Genomic DNA, 21,652 nt, shown 5'->3' on the forward strand with positions numbered 1-21,652 from the left:
CGAGTAGCAGCAGCAGCGCCTATGAAGTAGACACAGACAAAGGTCCCCCGTGTAGCCTCTAGCAGACTGTTGGGGCAAGTGCTGCGAGTAGCGAGTAGCAGCAGCACCTATGAACATACAAAGATAAAGGTCCCCCGTGTAGCCTCTAGCAGGGCTGTAGGGGCAAGTGCTGTTGGCGAACAGCAACGCATATGAAGGCCATCACAACACACGGAGGGGGTGGAGTGGTCAGACCTACGCCCGGCCGCCTTTGTCTCCCCAGGGCTGACGATGCATATACACCGACCACTCAATCGACCACTCGCTCACTCACTCGCTCACCCACTCACAAACTGTGTCACTCGCTCACCCACTCACTCGCTCACCCACTCACAAACTGTGTCACTCGCTCACCGACTCACTCGCTTACCCACTCACAAACTGTGTCACTCGCTCACCCACTCACCCGCTCACCCACTCACAAACTGTGTCACTCGCTCACCCACTCACAAACTGTGTCACTCGCTCACCCACTCACAAACTGTGTCACTCGCTCACCCACTCACTCGCTCACCCACTCACAAACTGTGTCACTCGCTCACCGACTCACTCGCTCACCCACTCACAAACTGTGTCACTCGCTCACCCACTCACTCGCTCACCCACTCACAAACTGTGTCACTCGCTCACCCACTCACTCGCTCACCCACTCACAAACTGTGTCACTCGCTCACCGACTCACTCGCTCACCCACTCACAAACTGTGTCACTCGCTCACCGACTCACTCGCTCACCCACTCACAAACTGTGTCACTCGCTCACCCACTCACTCGCTCACCCACTCACAAACTGTGTCACTCGCTCACCCACTCACAAACTGTGTCACTCGCTCACCCACTCACAAACTGTGTCACTCGCTCACCCACTCACTCGCTCACCCACTCACAAACTGTGTCACTCGCTCACCGACTCACTCGCTCACCCACTCACAAACTGTGTCACTCGCTCACCCACTCACTCGCTCACCCACTCACAAACTGTGTCACTCGCTCACCCACTCACTCGCTCACTCACTCACAAACTGTGTCACTCGCTCACCGACTCACTCGCTCACCCACTCACAAACTGTGTCACTCGCTCACCCACTCACTCGCTCACCCACTCACAAACTGTGTCACCGCTCACCCACTCACTCGCTCACTCACTCACAAACTGTGTCACTCGCTCACCCACTCACTCGCTCACCCACTCACAAACTGTGTCACTCGCCTCACCGACTCACTCGCTCACCCACTCACAAACTGTGTCACTCGCTCACCCACTCACTCGCTCACCCACTCACAAACTGTGTCACTCGCTCACCCACTCACAACTGTGTCACTCGCTCACCGACTCACTCGCTCACCCACTCACAAACTGTGTCACTCGCTCACCGACTCACTCGCTTACCCACTCACAAACTGTGTCACTCGCTCACCCACTCACCCGCTCACCCACTCACAAACTGTGTCACTCGCTCACCCACTCACAAACTGTGTCACTCGCTCACCCCACTCACAAACTGTGTCACTCGCTCACCCACTCACTCGCTCACCCACTCACAAACTGTGTCACTCGCTCACCGACTCACTCGCTCACCCACTCACAAACTGTGTCACTCGCTCACCCACTCACTCGCTCACCCACTCACAAACTGTGTCACTCGCTCACCCACTCACTCGCTCACTCACTCACAAACTGTGTCACTCGCTCACCGACTCACTCGCTCACCCACTCACAAACTGTGTCACTCGCTCACCCACTCACTCGCTCACCCACTCACAAACTGTGTCACTCGCTCACCCACTCACTCGCTCACCCACTCACAAACTGTGTCACTCGCTCACCCACTCACAAACTGTGTCACTCGCTCACCGACTCACTCGCTCACCGACTCACTCGCTCACCCACTCACAAACTGTGTCACTCGCTCACCCACTCACTCGCTCACCCACTCACAAACTGTGTCACTCGCTCACCCACTCACTCGCTCACCCACTCACAAACTGTGTCACTCGCTCACCCACTCACTCGCTCACCCACTCACAAACTGTGTCACTCACTCACCCACTCACAAACTGTGTCACTCGCTCACCCACTCACAAACCGTGTCACTCGCTCACCCACTCACAAACTGTGTCACTCGCTCACCCACTCACTCGCTCACCCACTCACAAACTGTGTCACTCGCTCACCGACTCACTCGCTCACCCACTCACAAACTGTGTCACTCGCTCACCCACTCACTCGCTCACCCACTCACAAACTGTGTCACTCGCTCACCCACTCACTCGCTCACTCACTCACAAACTGTGTCACTCGCTCACCGACTCACTCGCTCACCCACTCACAAACTGTGTCACTCGCTCACCCACTCACTCGCTCACCCACTCACAAACTGTGTCACTCGCTCACCCACTCACTCGCTCACCCACTCACAAACTGTGTCACTCGCTCACCCACTCACAAACTGTGTCACTCGCTCACCGACTCACTCGCTCACCGACTCACTCGCTCACCCACTCACAAACTGTGTCACTCGCTCACCCACTCACTCGCTCACCCACTCACAAACTGTGTCACTCGCTCACCCACTCACTCGCTCACCCACTCACAAACTGTGTCACTCGCTCACCCACTCACTCGCTCACCCACTCACAAACTGTGTCACTCACTCACCCACTCACAAACTGTGTCACTCGCTCACCCACTCACAAACCGTGTCACTCGCTCACCCACTCACAAACTGTGTCACTCGCTCACCGACTCACTCGCTCACCCACTCACAAACTGTGTCACTCGCTCACCCACTCACTCGCTCACCCACTCACAAACTGTGTCACTCGCTCACCGACTCACTCGCTCACCCACTCGCTCACCCACTCACTCGCTCACCCACTCACAAACTGTGTCACTCGCTCACCCACTCACAAACTGTGTCACTCGCTCACCCACTCACTCGCTCACCCACTCACAAACTGTGTCACTCGCTCACCCACTCACTCGCTCACCCACTCACAAACTGTGTCACTCGCTCACCGACTCACTCGCTCACCCACTCACCTGTTAGCTCAACAAACATGTGCTGAGACCCCATGGCTCCCTGCTCCAGGAACAGCTGCCTGCCACGCGACACAAAGACAAAGGTCCCCCGTGTAGCCTTCAACAGACTGATGGGGCAAGTGCTGTTAATCGAACACCCCAAGGTGAACAGGGAATGGCTCCGACTCCCGGCCACGTAGTTTTACCCGGGTCCGCTCACCATCATGAAGGTCCTTGATGATCGTGAGCAGAGGGTCAGGGACTCCGAAAGCACGAAGAACAACCCAGAGCCCAGGCCTACTGATGGTATCATAGGCCTTGACCAGGTCAATAAAGCAGAGATGTAGGTCTTTTTGGAATTCCCTACACCTTTGCTGTAGCAGACAGACAGAAAATATGGCATCTGTGCAGGACTGTCCTTTCCTGAAACCGCATTGGGGCTCCGCAAGCCTCTCCTCAGCGTGCCTAGCAAGGCGATCTTGAATAATCCTTTCCAGGACCTTTCCCGGCACACCGAGGAGTGAGAGGTCCCTGTAGTTGTTACAGTCTGTGCGGTCCCCCTTCTTAAAGAGAGGGACCACCAGGGCATCCTTCCAGTCCTGCGGAACCTGTCCAGTGGTCCAGACTGTTGTTATGATGTCATATAGGGCAGTCTGTGCACAAACGCCACCCTCCCTCAGCATTTCCCTTGGGAGATCATCCAGACGGTACCGGTCCAGCTCCCGACAGAGGAGTGGCAGCCTCTCCTCCGCAGTGAGCGTTCGAACATTCCACGTGGCCACACGAAGTGGCTTTTTTTTGTTTCTGGAGGAGCCCCGAGGGTGAAGATTCAGTCTCCTGGCTTCGCCAAATGGGGTTTGGCCAGGAGACGTCATGGGACCTCTGGCACAAGCTTCATTAGATTCGACGCGGTCGCGACGTGCATGTGCAACGTCACCCACGCGGGCTCGCTCACCCCACGTGTGCGTGCGTGTGTATGTGTGTGCGTGCGCGTGCGTGTGTGTGCGTGCGTGTGTATGTGTGTGCGTGTGCGTGCGTGTGCGTGTGTGTGTGCTTGTGTGTGTGTGCTTGTGTGCTTATGCATGTGTGCTTATGCGTGTGTGCGCATTTGTGCTTGTGTGTGTGTATGTGTGTGCGCGTGTGTGCGCGTGTGCGCGCGTGCGTGCGTGTGTGTACGCGTGTGTGCGTGTGCGTGTGTGCGTGCGTGTGTGCGCGTGCGTGTGCGTGCGTGTGTGCGTATGTGCGCGTGCGTGTGCGCGTGTGTGCGTGTGTACGCGTGTGTGTGCGTGCGTGCGTGTGTGCGTGTGTGCGTGTGTGCGCGTGCGTGTGCGTGCGTGTGTGCGTGTGTGTGTGCGCGTGTGTGTGCGTGTGTGTACGCGTGTGTGTGCGTGCGTGCGCTCTCCCCGCTCCCCGGCCGCACCTGAAGTAGAGGCTGGAGGCAGCAAGCACCGCCTTGTGCGCCCGCAGCCTCGTGCCCTCCAGGATGAGGGTGACGTCACAGAAGCCCGCGGCCGCCTCGTCCACCTCCATCTGCTCGTCCTCCCCCCCTCCACCTCCTCCTCCACCTCCTCCACCTCCTCCACCTTCTTGTCCTGACGACGACGATGACGACGACGACCCAGCCGCACCTCGCTGGGCGCTCAGCTCCGAGAGAATGTCGGCCGCGTGCGATGGGCACACGCAGCTCACCTCGCCTGAGGTGTCCACCACCTTGGGGTGGGGGGGGGGAGGGGTGGGGGCGAGGGGGGTGGGGGGGGGAGGGGGGGGGGCGAGGGGGGCGAGGGGGGGGGGGCGAGGGGGGGGTGAGGAACACACACACGTACCGACACACACAAACACGTACCCTTGCACACACACACACACACGTACCCTTGCACACACACGTACCGACACACACAAACACGTACCCATACACACACACACACGTACCCATACACACACACACACACACGTACCCTTACACACACACACGTACCCATACACACACACACGTACCCTTGCACACACACACACACACACGTACCCTTACACACACACGTACCGACACACACAAACACGTACCCTTACACACACACACGTACCCTTACACACACACACGTACCCATACACACACACACACGTACCCATACACACACACACACACACGTACCGACACACACAAACACGTACCCTTACACACGTACCCTTACACACACACACGTACCCATACACACACACACGTACCCATACACACACACACACGTACCGACACACACAAACACGTACCCATACACACACACACGTACCCATACACACACACGTACCCATACACACACACACGTACCCTTACACACACACACACACGTACCCATACACACACACGTACCCTTACACACACGTACCGACACACACACACGTACCCACACACACACGTACCCTTACACACACACACACACGTACCCATACACACACACACGTACCCTTACACACACACGTACCCTTACACACACACACACACGTACCCATACACACACACGTACCCTTACACACACGTACCGACACACACACACGTACCCACACACACACACACGTACCCTTACACACACACACACACACGTACCCATACACACACGTACCCATACACACACACACGTACACACACACACGTACCCATACACACACACGTACCCTTACACACACACACACACACACGTACCCATACACACACACGTACCCTTACACACACACACACACGTACCCATACACACACGTACCCATACACACACACACGTACACACACACACGTACCCATACACACACACGTACCCTTACACACACACACACGTACACACACGTACCAACACACATACACGTACCCATACACACACACGAACACACACACGTACCCTTACACACACACACGTACCCACACACACACACGTACCGACACACACACACACGTACCCATACACACACACACGTACCGACACACACACACGTACCCATACACACACACGAACACACACACGTACCCTTACACACACACACACGTACCCACACACACACACGTACCGACACACACACACACGTACCCTTACACACAGACACACACGCACGGGCATCCCTTACCACCACTACCGCGCTCCCACTGCTTTTAGCAGTCGCCTGAGTCTTTGTCTTTGTCACTGCAGTTCGGATGGAGCGTCCACCACCACCACCACCACCGCCACCACCACCACCACCGTCACCACCACCGCCACCACCGAGCAGAGAAGCCACGGCAGCTGCCTCCGTGTTCCGGGCGCCAGCTCCTCGCTCGCTGCACTGCGGGCACGACCGCACGTACTCACGGATGTTCTTGAACAGTCCTGCGCAGGAGACGGAGGAAACCCGCCAACCCACCCACCCACCCACGGATTTGAAGGTTTCGTGACTGCAAGGATTCATACGCTTGGGTTTTTTCGGTCAAGTCACGTGGGGAGGGTGAAAAAAATTAAAGTAAAAATGAATGAAAGTCATACTAGAAAATAATAAAAATAAAAATTGAATTAAAATTTAAAATTTCCATCAAACCCATCACCTCACCACCACCATCACCTCTGCAGCCCCATCACCTCCAACTATCACCCCCACCATCACCACTAAATTCACCTCTCCACCATCACCTCTCCACCATGACCCCACCACCATCACCACCACCCCGATCACCTCTCCACCATCATCATCATCATCACCACCCCCACCATGACCTCTCCCACCACCCCCATTACCACCACCACCACCATTACCCACATCACCTCTCCACCACCATCATCACCCCCCCACCACCCCCCCACCGTCACCTCTCCACCATCATCATCATCACCACCCCCACCATCACCTCTCCCACCACCCCCATTACCACCACCACCACCATTACCCACATCACCTCTCCACCATCATCATCACCACCACCACCATCATCACCCCCCACCCCCCCACCCCCGTCACCTCTCCACCATCATCATCATCACCACCCCCACCATGACCTCTCCCACCACCCCCATTACCACCACCACCACCATTACCCACATCACCTCTCCACCATCATCATCACCACCACCACCATCATCACCCCCCACCCCCCCACCCCCGTCACCTCTCCACCATCATCATCATCACCCCCCCACCACCACCACCCCCACCACCGTCACCTCTCCACCATCACCCACCACCACCACCATCATCATCATCACCCCCCCACCCCCACCACCGTCACCTCTCCACCATCACCCACCACCATCATCACCACCCCCCCCCCGTCACCTCTCCACCAGTAGGTCTGCGCCACCATCAGCACCACCATCATCTCTCCACCATCACCTCTTCACCACCATCACCCCCCACCCCCCCCACCACCACCGTCACCTCTCCCCCCCCACCCCCCCACCACCACCACCCCCCCACCACCACCGTCACCTCTCCACCATCATCATCATCACCATCATCATCATCATCAACACCACCACCATCATCATCATCATCACCACCACCACCACCATCATCACCACCACCACCATCATCATCATCACCCCCCCCACCATCACCCACCACCACCTCTCCCACCCCCACCCCCACCCCACCCCCCCCCCCCACCCCCCCCACCCCCCATCACCTCTCCACCAGTAGGTCTGCGCCACCATCACCACCACCATCATCTCTCCACCATCACCTCTTCACCACCACCACCACCCCCCACCCCCCCCCACCACCACCGTCACCTCTCCCCCCCCACCCCCCCCACCACCACCGTCACCTCTCCACCATCATCATCACCATCATCACCATCATCACCACCACCACCACCACCATCATCATCACCACCACCACCACCACCATCATCATCATCATCACCACCACCACCACCATCATCATCATCACCCCCCCACCATCACCCACCACCACCTCTCCCCCCCCCACCCCCACCCCCACCCCACCCCCCCACCCCCCCCCCACCCCCATCACCTCTCCACCAGTAGGTCTGTGCCACCGCGCGTGCCGTAGCGTCGAGGCTGCGGTGCCCGGCCCCGTCGCCTCCCTCGTGCGCCTCACGGATCACGTGATGCCTCCGCTCCTCCTCCAGCACCACCTCCAGCTCCAGGAATCCACCATCCTCACCGCCACCACCACAACCGCCACCGCCACCACCACCACCACCACCACCGTCATCGTCATCGTCGCCACCACCGTCGTTCTCGTCATCCTCCCCCTCCTCCCCGTGTCTCTTCCTCGCTCCCTTCCCGCCCCTCTTCGTCGCAGAAACTCCCCCACCCACCCCACCACCCCGCCCATCCAGCACCCCCCTCCGCCTCCTCCTCTGGTAGAAGAGGACCCCCATGCGGACCGAGTAGTTTGCCGCCGCCTTGCGGACCCGGCGCTTGGCGCTCTCCGCAGAACCCGGAGCGTAGGGGCAGCCGCGGTCGGTGAGGTAGCGCACGATGGCACGGTAACTCTCCTCGCTCGACATCTCTCGCTGATCTTCTCGGATGTCGGGGGGCGCCCTTCAATTGAAGGGGGGGCTCTTCGATTGGGGGGCTCCGGGCGGTCCGGTCCGGGCTTCTCTCGCGCCCAGAGCCGTTCCTTTTCGCTGGAGGACGCTTAGAGGGTTCGGAACAAACAAGGACGTGGAGTTAGAATCGATGATTTGTGGTAATCAGTTTGACACTCTTTCGCGGACAATATACAGGGTACAAAAAATTATTATAATAATCAATGACTTGTTATAATCAGTTTTCGATGTAAAGCTTTCGTGACTGCAAGGATTCATCTTCTTGGTTCTTTCGGTAAAGTCAGCAGGTAGAAGGGAAGTAATAAAATAATAAAAATAAAACTTAATAAAATAATTCTCACGACGTTTCGGCCACAACGCAAGCAGCCGTCCTCAGGTGAAGAAGACTGCTGCTTGCGTTGTGGCCGAAACGTCGTGAGAATTATGTTATTATGTTTGATTTTTATTATTTTATTACTTCCCTTCTACGTGACTTTACCGAAAGAACCAAGAAGTTGTTATAATCAGTTTGACACTCAGTCACGGACGATATACAGGGTACAAAAAAATATTATAAAATTAAATGACTTGTTATAATCAGTTTGACATGTAGTAAACTTTCGCGGACGATATGCAGGGCAAAAAAAACGATGATTACAATCAATGATTGCTCTCCAAAGCACCGATGTAGTGCTGTACTAGTAACGAATTGGCACGTTCTGTAGTGTATAGTGTAGTGTACACTATACACTACACTATACAATACTACACTATACACTACACTATACAATACTACACTATACACTACACTATACACTACACTATACACTACTACACTATACACTACACTATACACTACACTATACACTACACTATACACTACACTATACACTACACTATACACTACACTATACACTACACTATACACTACACTATACACTACACTATACACTACACTACACTATACACTACACTATACAATACTACACTATACACTACACTATACACTACACTATACAATACTACACTATACACTACACTACACTATACACTACACTATACACTACACTATACACTACACACTACACTACACTATACACTACACTATACACTACACTATACACTACACTATACACTACACTATACACTACACTATACACTACACTATACAATACTACACTATACAATACTACACTATACACTACACTATACACTACACTATACACTACTACACTATACAATACTACACTATACACTACACTATACTCTACACTATACACTACACTATACACTACACTATACACTACACTACACACTACACTACACACTACACTATACACTACACTATACACTACACTATACAATACTACACTATACACTACACACTACACTATACACTACACATTACTATATACTACACTATACACTACACTATACTACACTATACACTACACTATACACTACACTATACACTACACTATACACTACACTATACACTACACTATACACTACACTATACTATACACTACACTATACACTACACTATACACTACACTATACAATACTACACTATACAATACTACACTATACACTACACTATACAATACTACACTATACACTACACTATACAATACTACACTATACACTACACTATACACTACACTATACACTACACTATACACTACACTATACACTACACTATACACTACTACACTATACAATACTACACTATACACTACACTATACACTACACTATACACTACACACTACACTATACACTACACTATACACTACACTATACAATACTACACTATACAATACTACACTATACACTACACTATACACTACACTATATACTACACTATACACTACACATTACTATATACTACACTATACACTACACTATACTACACTATACACTACACTATACACTACACTATACAATACTACACTATACACTACACTATACAATACTACACTATACACTACACTATACAATACACTATACACTACACTATACAATACTACACTATACACTACACTATACACTACACTATACACTACTACACTATACACTACACTATACACTACACTATACACTACACTATACACTACACTATACACTACACTATACACTACACTATACACTACACTATACACTACACTATACACTACACTATACACTACACTACACTATACACTACACTATACAATACTACACTATACACTACACTATACACTACACTATACAATACTACACTATACACTACACTACACTATACACTACACTATACACTACACTATACACTACACACTACACTACACTATACACTACACTATACACTACACTATACACTACACTATACACTACACTATACACTACACTATACAATACTACACTATACAATACTACACTATACACTACACTATACACTACACTATACACTACTACACTATACAATACTACACTATACACTACACTATACTCTACACTATACACTACACTATACACTACACTATACACTACACTACACACTACACTACACACTACACTATACACTACACTATACACTACACTATACAATACTACACTATACACTACACACTACACTATACACTACACATTACTATATACTACACTATACACTACACTATACTACACTATACACTACACTATACACTACACTATACACTACACTATACACTACACTATACACTACACTATACTATACACTACACTATACACTACACTATACACTACACTATACAATACTACACTATACAATACTACACTATACACTACACTATACAATACTACACTATACACTACACTATACAATACTACACTATACACTACACTATACACTACACTATACACTACACTATACACTACACTATACACTACACTATACACTACTACACTATACAATACTACACTATACACTACACTATACACTACACTATACACTACACACTACACTATACACTACACTATACACTACACTATACACTACTACACTATACAATACTACACTATACACTACACTATACACTACACTATACACTATACACTACACTATACACTACACTATACACTACACTATACAATACTACACTATACAATACTACACTATACACTACACTATACACTACACTATATACTACACTATACACTACACATTACTATATACTACACTATACACTACACTATACTACACTATACACTACACTATACACTACACTATACAATACTACACTATACACTACACTATACAATACTACACTATACACTACACTATACAATACACTATACACTACACTATACAATACTACACTATACACTACACTATACACTATACACTACACTATACACTACACTATACACTACACTATACACTATACACTACACTATACACTACACTATACACTACACTATACACTACACTATACACTACTATACACTACACAATACACTACACTGTACAATACACTACTATACACTACACTATACGCTACACTATACACTACACACTACTATACACTGCACTATACACTACACCTATGAACACACAGAGACAAAGCTCCCCCGTGTAGCCTCAACAGACTGCAGGGGCAAGTGCTGTTAGTAGCGAGCAGCAGCAGCTACCTATGGAGGCTGCCGGCACTAACGCAACTCATTTGAGGCTGAGTCGACCTAGGGGAGGGGGACGGACGCGAGATTTCCGGTTCATAAAACCCTCACCCGGTGGTTGATGGCCGCCAGCCCCTAACGAACGCCACAGAGACACAAACAACAACAACAAAACAACAACACAACAACACAACAACACAACAACACACGCGCACTGTATACCAAGGGTCTACACACTCCACTGTACTTGATGTCGATTCCTCGATTCTTCAAAGTGAAAGGAATCGATTCCTGGCTGAGGAAGTGAGCGAATCGATTCCCGCGCGCGAGGAAGGAAAGGAAATCGATTAGCGCGCTGGAACTGCAGGAATCGATTCCTACTGCGAGCGGATTAGAGGAATCGATTCGGCTCGTGAGAAGTATTGGGATTCGATTTCTGCGCGGAGATGTGAAGTGTGGGAATCGATTCGATGACCCCCTCCCCTTGGTGGTGGTGATGGTGATGATGGTGGTGGTGATGGTGATGATGGTGGTGGTGATGGTGGTGATGGTGGTGATGGTGGTGATGATGGTGGTGATGGTGGTGATGGTGGTGATGATGGTGGTGATGGTGGTGATGGTGGTGATGGTGGTGATGGTGGTGATGATGGTGGTGATGGTGGTGATGGTGGTGATGGTGGTGATGATGGTGGTGATGGTGGTGATGGTGGTGATGGTGGTGATGATGGTGGTGATGGTGGTGATGGTGGTTATGGTGGTGATGATGGTGGTGATGATGGTGGTGATGGTGGTGATGGTGGTGATGATGGTGATGATGGTGGTGATGGTGGTGATGGTGGTGATGGTGATGATGGTGATGGTGGTGATGGTGGTGGTGATGGTGGTGGTGATGGTGGTGATGGTGGTGGTGGTGGTGGTGATGGTGGTGATGGTGGTGGTGATGGTGGTGATGGTGGTGGTGATGGTGGTGGTGATGGTGGTGATGGTGGTGGTGGTGGTGATGGTGGTGATGGTGGTGGTGATGGTGGTGATGGTGGTGGTGGTGATGGTGGTGATGGTGGTGGTGGTGGTGATGGTGGTGATGGTGGTGATGATGGTGGTGATGGTGGTGGTGATGGTGGTGGTGATGATGGTGGTGATGGTGGTGATGGTGGTGATGGTGGTGGTGATGGTGATGATGGTGGTGATGGTGGTGATGGTGGTGATGATGGTGGTGGTGATGGTGGTGATGGTGGTGATGGTGGTGATGATGGTGATGGTGGTGGTGATGGTGGTGGTGATGGTGGTGATGGTGGTGATGATGGTGGTGATGGTGGTGATGGTGGTGATGGTGATGATGGTGGTGATGGTGGTGGTGATGGTGGTGATGGTGGTGATGGTGGTGATGGTGGTGATGATGGTGGTGATGGTGGTGATGGTGATGATGGTGGTGATGGTGGTGGTGATGGTGGTGATGGTGGTGATGGTGATGATGGTGGTGATGGTGGTGGTGATGGTGGTGATGGTGGTGATGGTGGTGGTGATGGTGGTGATGGTGGTGGTGATGGTGGTGATGGTGGTGGTGATGGTGGTGATGGTGGTGGTGATGATGGTGGTGATGGTGGTGATGGTGGTGGTGATGATGGTGGTGGTGATGGTGGTGATGGTGGTGGTGATGGTGGTGATGGTGGTGATGGTGGTGGTGATGGTGGTGGTGATGGTGGTGATGGTGGTGATGATGGTGGTGATGGTGGTGATGGTGGTGGTGATGGTGGTGGTGATGGTGGTGATGGTGGTGATGGTGGTGGTGATGGTGGTGGTGATGGTGGTGATGGTGGTGATGATGGTGGTGATGGTGGTGATGGTGGTGATGGTGGTGGTGGTGATGGTGGTGGTGATGGTGGTGATGGTGGTGGTGATGGTGGTGATGGTGGTGATGGTGGTGGTGATGGTGGTGGTGATGGTGGTGGTGATGGTGGTGATGGTGGTGATGATGGTGGTGATGGTGGTGATGGTGGTGATGGTGGTGGTGATGATGGTGGTGATGGTGGTGGTGATGGTGGTGATGGTGGTGGTAGTGATGGTGATGATGGTGGTGGTGATGGTGGTGATGGTGGTGGTGGTAGTGATGGTGATGATGGTGGTGGTGGGGTGGTGATGGTGGTGGGGGGGGTGGTGATGATGGTGGTGGTGATGGTGGTGGTGATGGTGATGGTGGTGGTGATGGTGATGGTGGTGGTGATGGTGGTGGGGGGGGTGGTGATGATGGTGGTGATGGTGATGGTGGTGGTGATGGTGGTGGTGGTGATGGTGGTGGTGATGGTGGTGGTGATGGTGATAGTGGTGATGGTGGTGGTGATGATGGTGGTGGTGGGGTGGTGATGGTGGTGGGGGGGGTGGTGATGATGGTGGTGGTGATGGTGGTGGTGATGGTGGTGGTGATGGTGGTGATGGTGATGATGATGATGGTGGTGGTGGTGGTGGGGTGGTGATGGTGGTGGGGGGGGGGTGGTGATGATGGTGGTGGTGATGGTGGTGGTGATGGTGGTGGTGATGGTGGTGATGGTGATGATGGTGGTGGTGATGATGGTGGTGATGATGGTGGTGATGGTGGTGGTGGTGGTGATGGTTGTGGTGGTGGTGATGGTGGTGGTGATGGTGGTGGTGATGGTGGTGGTGGTGATGGTGGTGGTGGTGGGGTGGTGATGGTGGTGGTGGTGATGGTGGTGGTGGTGGTGGTGATGGTGGTGGTGATGATGGTGGTGGTGGTGATGATGGTGATGGTGGTGGTGATGGTGATGATGGTGGTGGAGGTGATGGTGGTGGTGATGGTGGTGGTGACGATGGTGGTGATGGTGGTAGTGATGATGGTGGTGGTGATGGTGGTGGTGATGATGGTGGTGATGGTGGTGGTGGTGTTGATGATGGTGGTGGTGATGGTGATGATGGTGGTGGTGATGGGAGTGATGGTGGTGGTGATGGTAGTGATGGTGGTGGTGATGGTGGTGGTGATGATGGTGGTGATGGTGGTGATGGTGATGGGGGGGTAGACCTCGATAAAGTAAAAGTTAAAATGTAAAAACAACGAGCCTACCTTTACCCTACCTTTTACCCTACCACAATACAATCACTCTACCCTTACCTTTTACCTTACCACAATACAATCACTCTACCCTTACCTTTTACCTTACCACAATACAATCACTCTACCCTTACCTTTTACCTTACCACAATACAATCACTCTACCCTTACCTTTTACCCTACCACAATACAATCACTCTACCCTTACCTTTTACCCTACCACAATACAATCACTCTACCCTTACCTTTTACCTTACCACAATACAATCACTCTACCCTTACCTTTTACCTTACCACAATACCATCACTCTACCCTTACCTTTTACCTTACCACAATACAATCACTCTACCCTTACCTTTTACCTTACCACAATACAATCACTCTACCCTTACCTTTTACCTTACCACAATACAATCACTCTACCCTTACCTTTTACCTTACCACAATACAATCACTCTACCCTTACCTTTTACCTTACCACAATACAATCACTCTACCCTTACCTTTTACCTTACCACAATACAATCACTCTACCCTTACCTTTTACCTTACCACAATACAATCACTCTACCCTTACCTTTTACCTTACCACAATACAATCACTCTACCCTTACCTTTTACCCTACCACAATACAATCACTCTACCCTCACCTTTTACCTTACCACAATACAATCACTCTCCCCTTACCTTTTACCTTACCACAATACCATCACTCTACCCTTACCTTTTACCTTACCACAATACAATCACTCTACCCTTACCTTTTACCTTACCACAATACCATCACTCTACCCTTACCTTTTACCTTACCACAATACAATCACTCTACCCTTACCTTTTACCCTACCACAATACCATCACTCTACCCTACCTTTTACCTTACCACAATACCATCACTCTACCCTTACCTTTTACCTTACCACAATACAATCACTCTACCCTTACCTTTTACCCTACCACAATACCATCACTCTACCCTTACCTTTTACCTTACCACAATACAATCACTCTACCCTCACCTTTTACCTTACCACAATACAATCACTCTACCCTTACCTTTTACCTTACCACAATACAATCACTCTACCCTCACCTTTTACCCTTTAGCAGGTAAGGTAAAAGTGTAAAAACAACGAGCCTATCTTCACCCTACCTTTTACCCTCACCCCATACAAATTACCCGATCACAGGGTAATTACTGGGGTACTTCTACACATGAACAAGGTTTATAACAGGTACATGCTATAGGTAGAGCCCTTTATTCATGTAGAACACTCGATTATTCCAACTTTACACGCTTGTTGTGGTTGTGGTTGTTGTTGTTGTTGTCGTTGTTGTGGTTGTTGTTGTTGTCGTATCCTCAAATCTTGCAACTCAATTTTAACCCACTTCGCAATGTTGTATCGACTGCAAACTTGGTCCACTTATGTAATACCGATGACAATACTATATTCTATCATATAAAATCCAGAAAATGCTTTTAAACATTCGTTTCACACGCTTTCTATAAACTCACTCTGTCGTATCCTCAAATCTTGCAACTCAATTCTAACCCACTTCCCAATGTTGTATCGACTGCAAACTTGATTTACTTATATAATACTGATGACAATACTATATTCTATCGTAAAAAAATCAACAAAATGTTTTTAAACATTCGTTTCACACGCTTTCTATAAACTCACTCTGTCTGTTGTTGTCATTTCCTCAAATCTTGCAACTCTATTTTAACCCACTTCCCAATGTGGTATCAATTGCAAACTTGGTATACTTATGTCACACTGCTGACAACACTATATTCTATCATTAAAAATAAAATTTGTAAACATTATTTTGTACACGTTATGTTTCGGCTCGGGTCTAATTGTCCATGCTCAATTGACGTTGGCTGTAAATCGGCCACGGTCCCCTTACGTTGTGGCAACCTTCGGGGTCGCTTCCTGGAGTCGTGGAGTTCTTTAATTACGAGTACATTTAATAAAAGCGTGTTTTTTACAAAGTTTTTAAAAATTTTACTTGTTAAATGGAGGCCACGGACTGCACCACGGAGCTTTTAGCGGTAAACAAGGCACCGTATTTACCGGGTAATTCTTCCGCGCTACCTTTCCCCTACCGGGTAATTCTTCCGCGCTACCTTTACCCTACCGGGTAATTCTTCCGCGCTACCTTTACCCTACCGGGTAATTCTTCCGCGCTACCTTTACCCTACCGGGTAATTCTTCCGCGCTACCTTTACCCTACCGGGTAATTCTTCCGCGCTACCTTTACCCTACCGGGTAATTCTTCCGCGCTACCTTTACCCTACCGGGTAATTCTTCCGCGCTACCTTTACCCTACCGGGTAATTCTTCCGCGCTACCTTTACCCTACCGGGTAATTCTTCCGCGCTACCTTTACCCTACCGGGTAATTCTTCCGCGCTACCTTTACCCTACCGGGTAATTCTTCCGCGCTACCTTTACCCTGTACTCTTTACCTTACCCCTTGGCATGTCAACACCTTTACCCTTTACCCTTTTACCCAGTAAAAAGGGTAAATTACCTTACCTTGCCGAGGCCTAGGGTGGTAAAGTGTTGGGTGACTTCCCCCTCGTGGTGGTGGTGATGGTGGTAAAGTGTTGGGTGACTCACCCCTCGTGGTGGTGGTGATGGTGGTAAAGTGTTGGGTGACTCTCCCCTCGTGGTGGTGGTGGTGATGGTGGTAAAGTGTTGGGTGACTCACTCCTCGTGGTGGTGGTGATGATGGTAAAGTGTTGGGTGACTCACTCCTCGTGGTGGTGATGGTGGTAAAGTGTTGGGTGACTCACTCCTCGTGGTGGTGGTGATGATGGTAAAGTGTTGGGTGACTCCCCCCTCGTGGTGGTGGTGATGGTGGTAAAGTATTGGGTGACTCACTCCTCGTGGTGGTGGTGGTGATGGTGGTAAAGTGTTGGGTGACTCACTCCTCTTGGTGGTGGTGATGGTGGTAAAGTGTTGGGTGACCCCCCCCTCTTGATGGTGGTGGTGATGGTAAAGTGTTGGGTGACTCACTCCTCGTGGTGGTGGTGATGATGGTAAAGTGTTGGGTGACTCACTCCTCTTGGTCGTGGTGATGATGGTAAAGTGTTGGGTGACTCCCCCCTCGTGGTGGTGGTGATGATGGTAAAGTGTTGGGTGACTCCCCCCTCGTGGTGGTGGTGATGATGGTAAAGTGTTGGGTGACTCACTGCTCGTGGTGGTGGTGATGATGGTAAAGTGTTGAGTGACTCCCCCCTCGTGGTGGTGGTGATGATGGTAAAGTGTTGGGTGACTCACTCCTCGTGGTGGTGGTGATGATGGTAAAGTGTTGGGTGACTCACCCCTCGTGGTGGTGGTGATGATGGTAAAGTGTTGGGTGACTCACTCCTCGTGGTGGTGGTGATGGTGGTAAAGTGTTGGGTGACTCACTCCTCGTGGTGGTGGTGATGGTGGTAAAGTGTTGGGTGACTCACTCCTCGTGGTGGTGGTGATGATGGTAAAGTGTTGGGTGACTCACTCCTCGTGGTGGTGATGATGGTGGTAAAGTGTTGGGTGACTCACTTCTCGTGGTGGTGGTGATGATGGTAAAGTGTTGGGTGACTCCCCCCTCGTGGTGGTGGTGATGGTGGTAAAGTGTTGGGTGACTCCCCCCTCGTGGTGGTGGTGATGATGGTAAAGTGTTGGGTGACTCCCCCCTCGTGGTGGTGGTGATGATGGTAAAGTGTTGGGTGACTCCCCCCTCGTGGTGGTGATGATGGTAAAGTGTTGGGTGACTCACTCCTCGTGGTGGTGGTGATGATGGTAAAGTGTTGGGTGACTCACTCCTCGTGGTGGTGGTGATGATGGTAAAGTGTTGAGTGACTCACTCCTCGTGGCGGTGGTGATGATGGTAAAGTGTTGGGTGACTCACTCCTCGTGGTGGTGGTGATGATGGTAAAGTGTTGGGTGACTCACTCCTCGTGGCGGTGGTGATGATGGTAAAGTGTTGAGTGACTCACTCCTCGTGGTGGTGGTGATGGTGGTAAAGTGTTGGGTGACTCACCCCTCGTGGTGGTGGTGGTGATGATGGTAAAGTGTTGGGTGACTCCCCCCTCGTGGTGGTGGTGATGATGGTAAAGTGTTGGGTGACTCACTCCTCGTGGCGGTGGTGATGATGGTAAAGTGTTGAGTGACTCACTCCTCGTGGTGGTGGTGATGGTGGTAAAGTGTTGGGTGACTCACCCCTCGTGGTGGTGGTGGTGGTGGTAAAGTGTTGGGTGACTCACTCCTCGTGGTGGTGGTGATGATGGTAAAGTGTTGGGTGACTCCCCCCTCGTGGTGGTGGTGATGATGGTAAAGTGTTGAGTGACTCCCCCCTCGTGGTGGTGATGATGGTAAAGTGTTGGGTGACTCACTCCTCGTGGTGGTGATGATGGTAAAGTGTTGAGTGACTCCCCCCTCGTGGTGGTGGTGATGATGGTAAAGTGTTGGGTGACTCACTCCTCGTGGTGGTGGTGATGATGGTAAAGTGTTGGGTGACTCACTCCTCGTGGTGGTGGTGATGATGGTAAAGTGTTGGGTGACTCACCCCTCGTGGTGGTGGTGATGATGGTAAAGTGTTGGGTGACTCACTCCTCGTGGTGGTGGTGATGATGGTAAAGTGTTGAGTGACTCCCCCCTCGTGGTGGTGGTGATGGTGGTAAAGTGTTGGGTGACTCACTCCTCGTGGTGGTGGTGATGGTGGTAAAGTGTTGAGTGACTCCCCCCTCGTGGTGGTGGTGATGATGGTAAAGTGTTGGGTGACTCACCCCTCTTGGTGGTGGTGATGATGGTAAAGTGTTGGGTGACTCACCCCTCGTGGTGGTGGTGATGATGGTAAAGTGTTGAGTGACTCCCCCCTCGTGGTGGTGGTGATGATGGTAAAGTGTTGAGTGACTCCCCCCTCGTGGTGGTGGTGATGGTGGTAAAGTGTTGGGTGACTCACTCCTCGTGGTGGTGGTGATGGTGGTAAAGTGTTGAGTGACTCCCCCCTCGTGGTGGTGGTGATGATGGTAAAGTGTTGGGTGACTCACTCCTCGTGGTGGTGGTGATGGTGGTAAAGTGTTGGGTGACTCACCCCTCGTGGTGGTGGTGATGATGGTAAAGTGTTGGGTGACTCACCCCTCGTGGTGGTGGTGATGATGGTAAAGTGTTGGGTGACTCACTCCTCGTGGTGGTGGTGATGATGGTAAAGTGTTGGGTGACTCACTCCTCGTGGTGGTGGTGATGATGGTAAAGTGTTGGGTGACTCACTCCTCTTGGTGGTGGTGATGATGGTAAAGTGTTGAGTGACTCACTCCTCGTGGTGGTGATGGTGGTAAAGTGTTGGGTGACTCCCCCCTCGTGGTGGTGGTGATGATGGTAAAGTGTTGGGTGACTCACTCCTCGTGGTGGTGGTGGTGATGGTAAAGTGTTGGGTGACTCACCCCTCGTGGTGGTGGTGATGATGGTAAAGTGTTGGGTGACTCACTCCTCGTGGTGGTGGTGATGATGGTAAAGTGTTGAGTGACTCCCCCCTCGTGGTGGTGGTGATGATGGTAAAGTGTTGGGTGACTCACTCCTCGTGGTGGTGGTGATGGTGGTAAAGTGTTGGGTGACTCACTCCTCGTGGTGGTGATGATGGTGGTAAAGTGTTGGGTGACTCACTCCTCGTGGTGGTGATGGTGGTAAAGTGTTGGGTGACTCACTCCTCGTGGTGGTGGTGATGGTGGTAAAGTGTTGGGTGACTCACTCCTCGTGGTGGTGGTGATGATGGTAAAGTGTTGGGTGACTCCCCCCTCGTGGTGGTGGTGATGATGGTAAAGTGTTGGGTGACTCCCCCCTCGTGGTGGTGGTGATGATGGTAAAGTGTTGGGTGACTCTCCCCTCGTGGTGGTGGTGATGGTGGTAAAGTGTTGGGTGACTCTCCCCTCGTGGTGGTGGTGATGATGGTAAAGTGTTGGGTGACTCCCCCCTCGTGGTGGTGGTGATGGTGGTAAAGTGTTGGGTGACTCCCCCCTCGTGGTGGTGATGATGGTAAAGTGTTGGGTGACTCTCCCCTCGTGGTGGTGGTGATGGTGGTAAAGTGTTGGGTGACTCTCCCCTCGTGGTGGTGGTGATGATGGTAAAGTGTTGGGTGACTCCCCCCTCGTGGTGGTGGTGATGATGGTAAAGTGTTGAGTGACTCCCCCCTCGTGGTGGTGGTGATGATGGTAAAGTGTTGAGTGACCCCCCCCTCGTGGTGGTGGTGGTGATGGTAAAGTGTTGAGTGACTCCCCCCTCGTGGTGGTGGTGATGGTGGTAAAGTGTTGGGTGACTCACTCCTCGTGGTGGTGGTGATGATGGTAAAGTGTTGGGTGACTCACTCCTCGTGGTGGTGGTGATGGTGGTAAAGTGTTGAG

At 51.0% G+C, this 21,652-nt stretch overlaps 1 protein-coding gene across 1 annotated transcript in view; it reads right to left on the minus strand.

Moving 5' to 3' along the window:
* LOC144949903 (uncharacterized) overlaps positions 1-12,430 on the minus strand; it is a 39,610-nt gene extending 27,180 nt beyond the window's left edge. Inside the window, 7 exon segments of the mRNA XM_078879886.1 lie at positions 3,082-3,140; positions 4,481-4,590; positions 4,648-4,770; positions 6,169-6,407; positions 8,044-8,191; positions 8,378-8,675; positions 12,309-12,430. Coding sequence (XP_078736012.1) covers positions 3,082-3,140; positions 4,481-4,590; positions 4,648-4,770; positions 6,169-6,407; positions 8,044-8,191; positions 8,378-8,545 — 847 coding nt within the window. The 5' untranslated portion in view covers positions 8,546-8,675; positions 12,309-12,430.
* Between the last annotated feature and the right edge of the window lie 9,222 nt (positions 12,431-21,652).

Source organism: Lampetra fluviatilis, chromosome 55 (genome assembly GCF_964198595.1).
Source record: "Lampetra fluviatilis chromosome 55, kcLamFluv1.1, whole genome shotgun sequence".
Lineage (NCBI taxonomy): Eukaryota > Metazoa > Chordata > Hyperoartia > Petromyzontiformes > Petromyzontidae > Lampetra > Lampetra fluviatilis.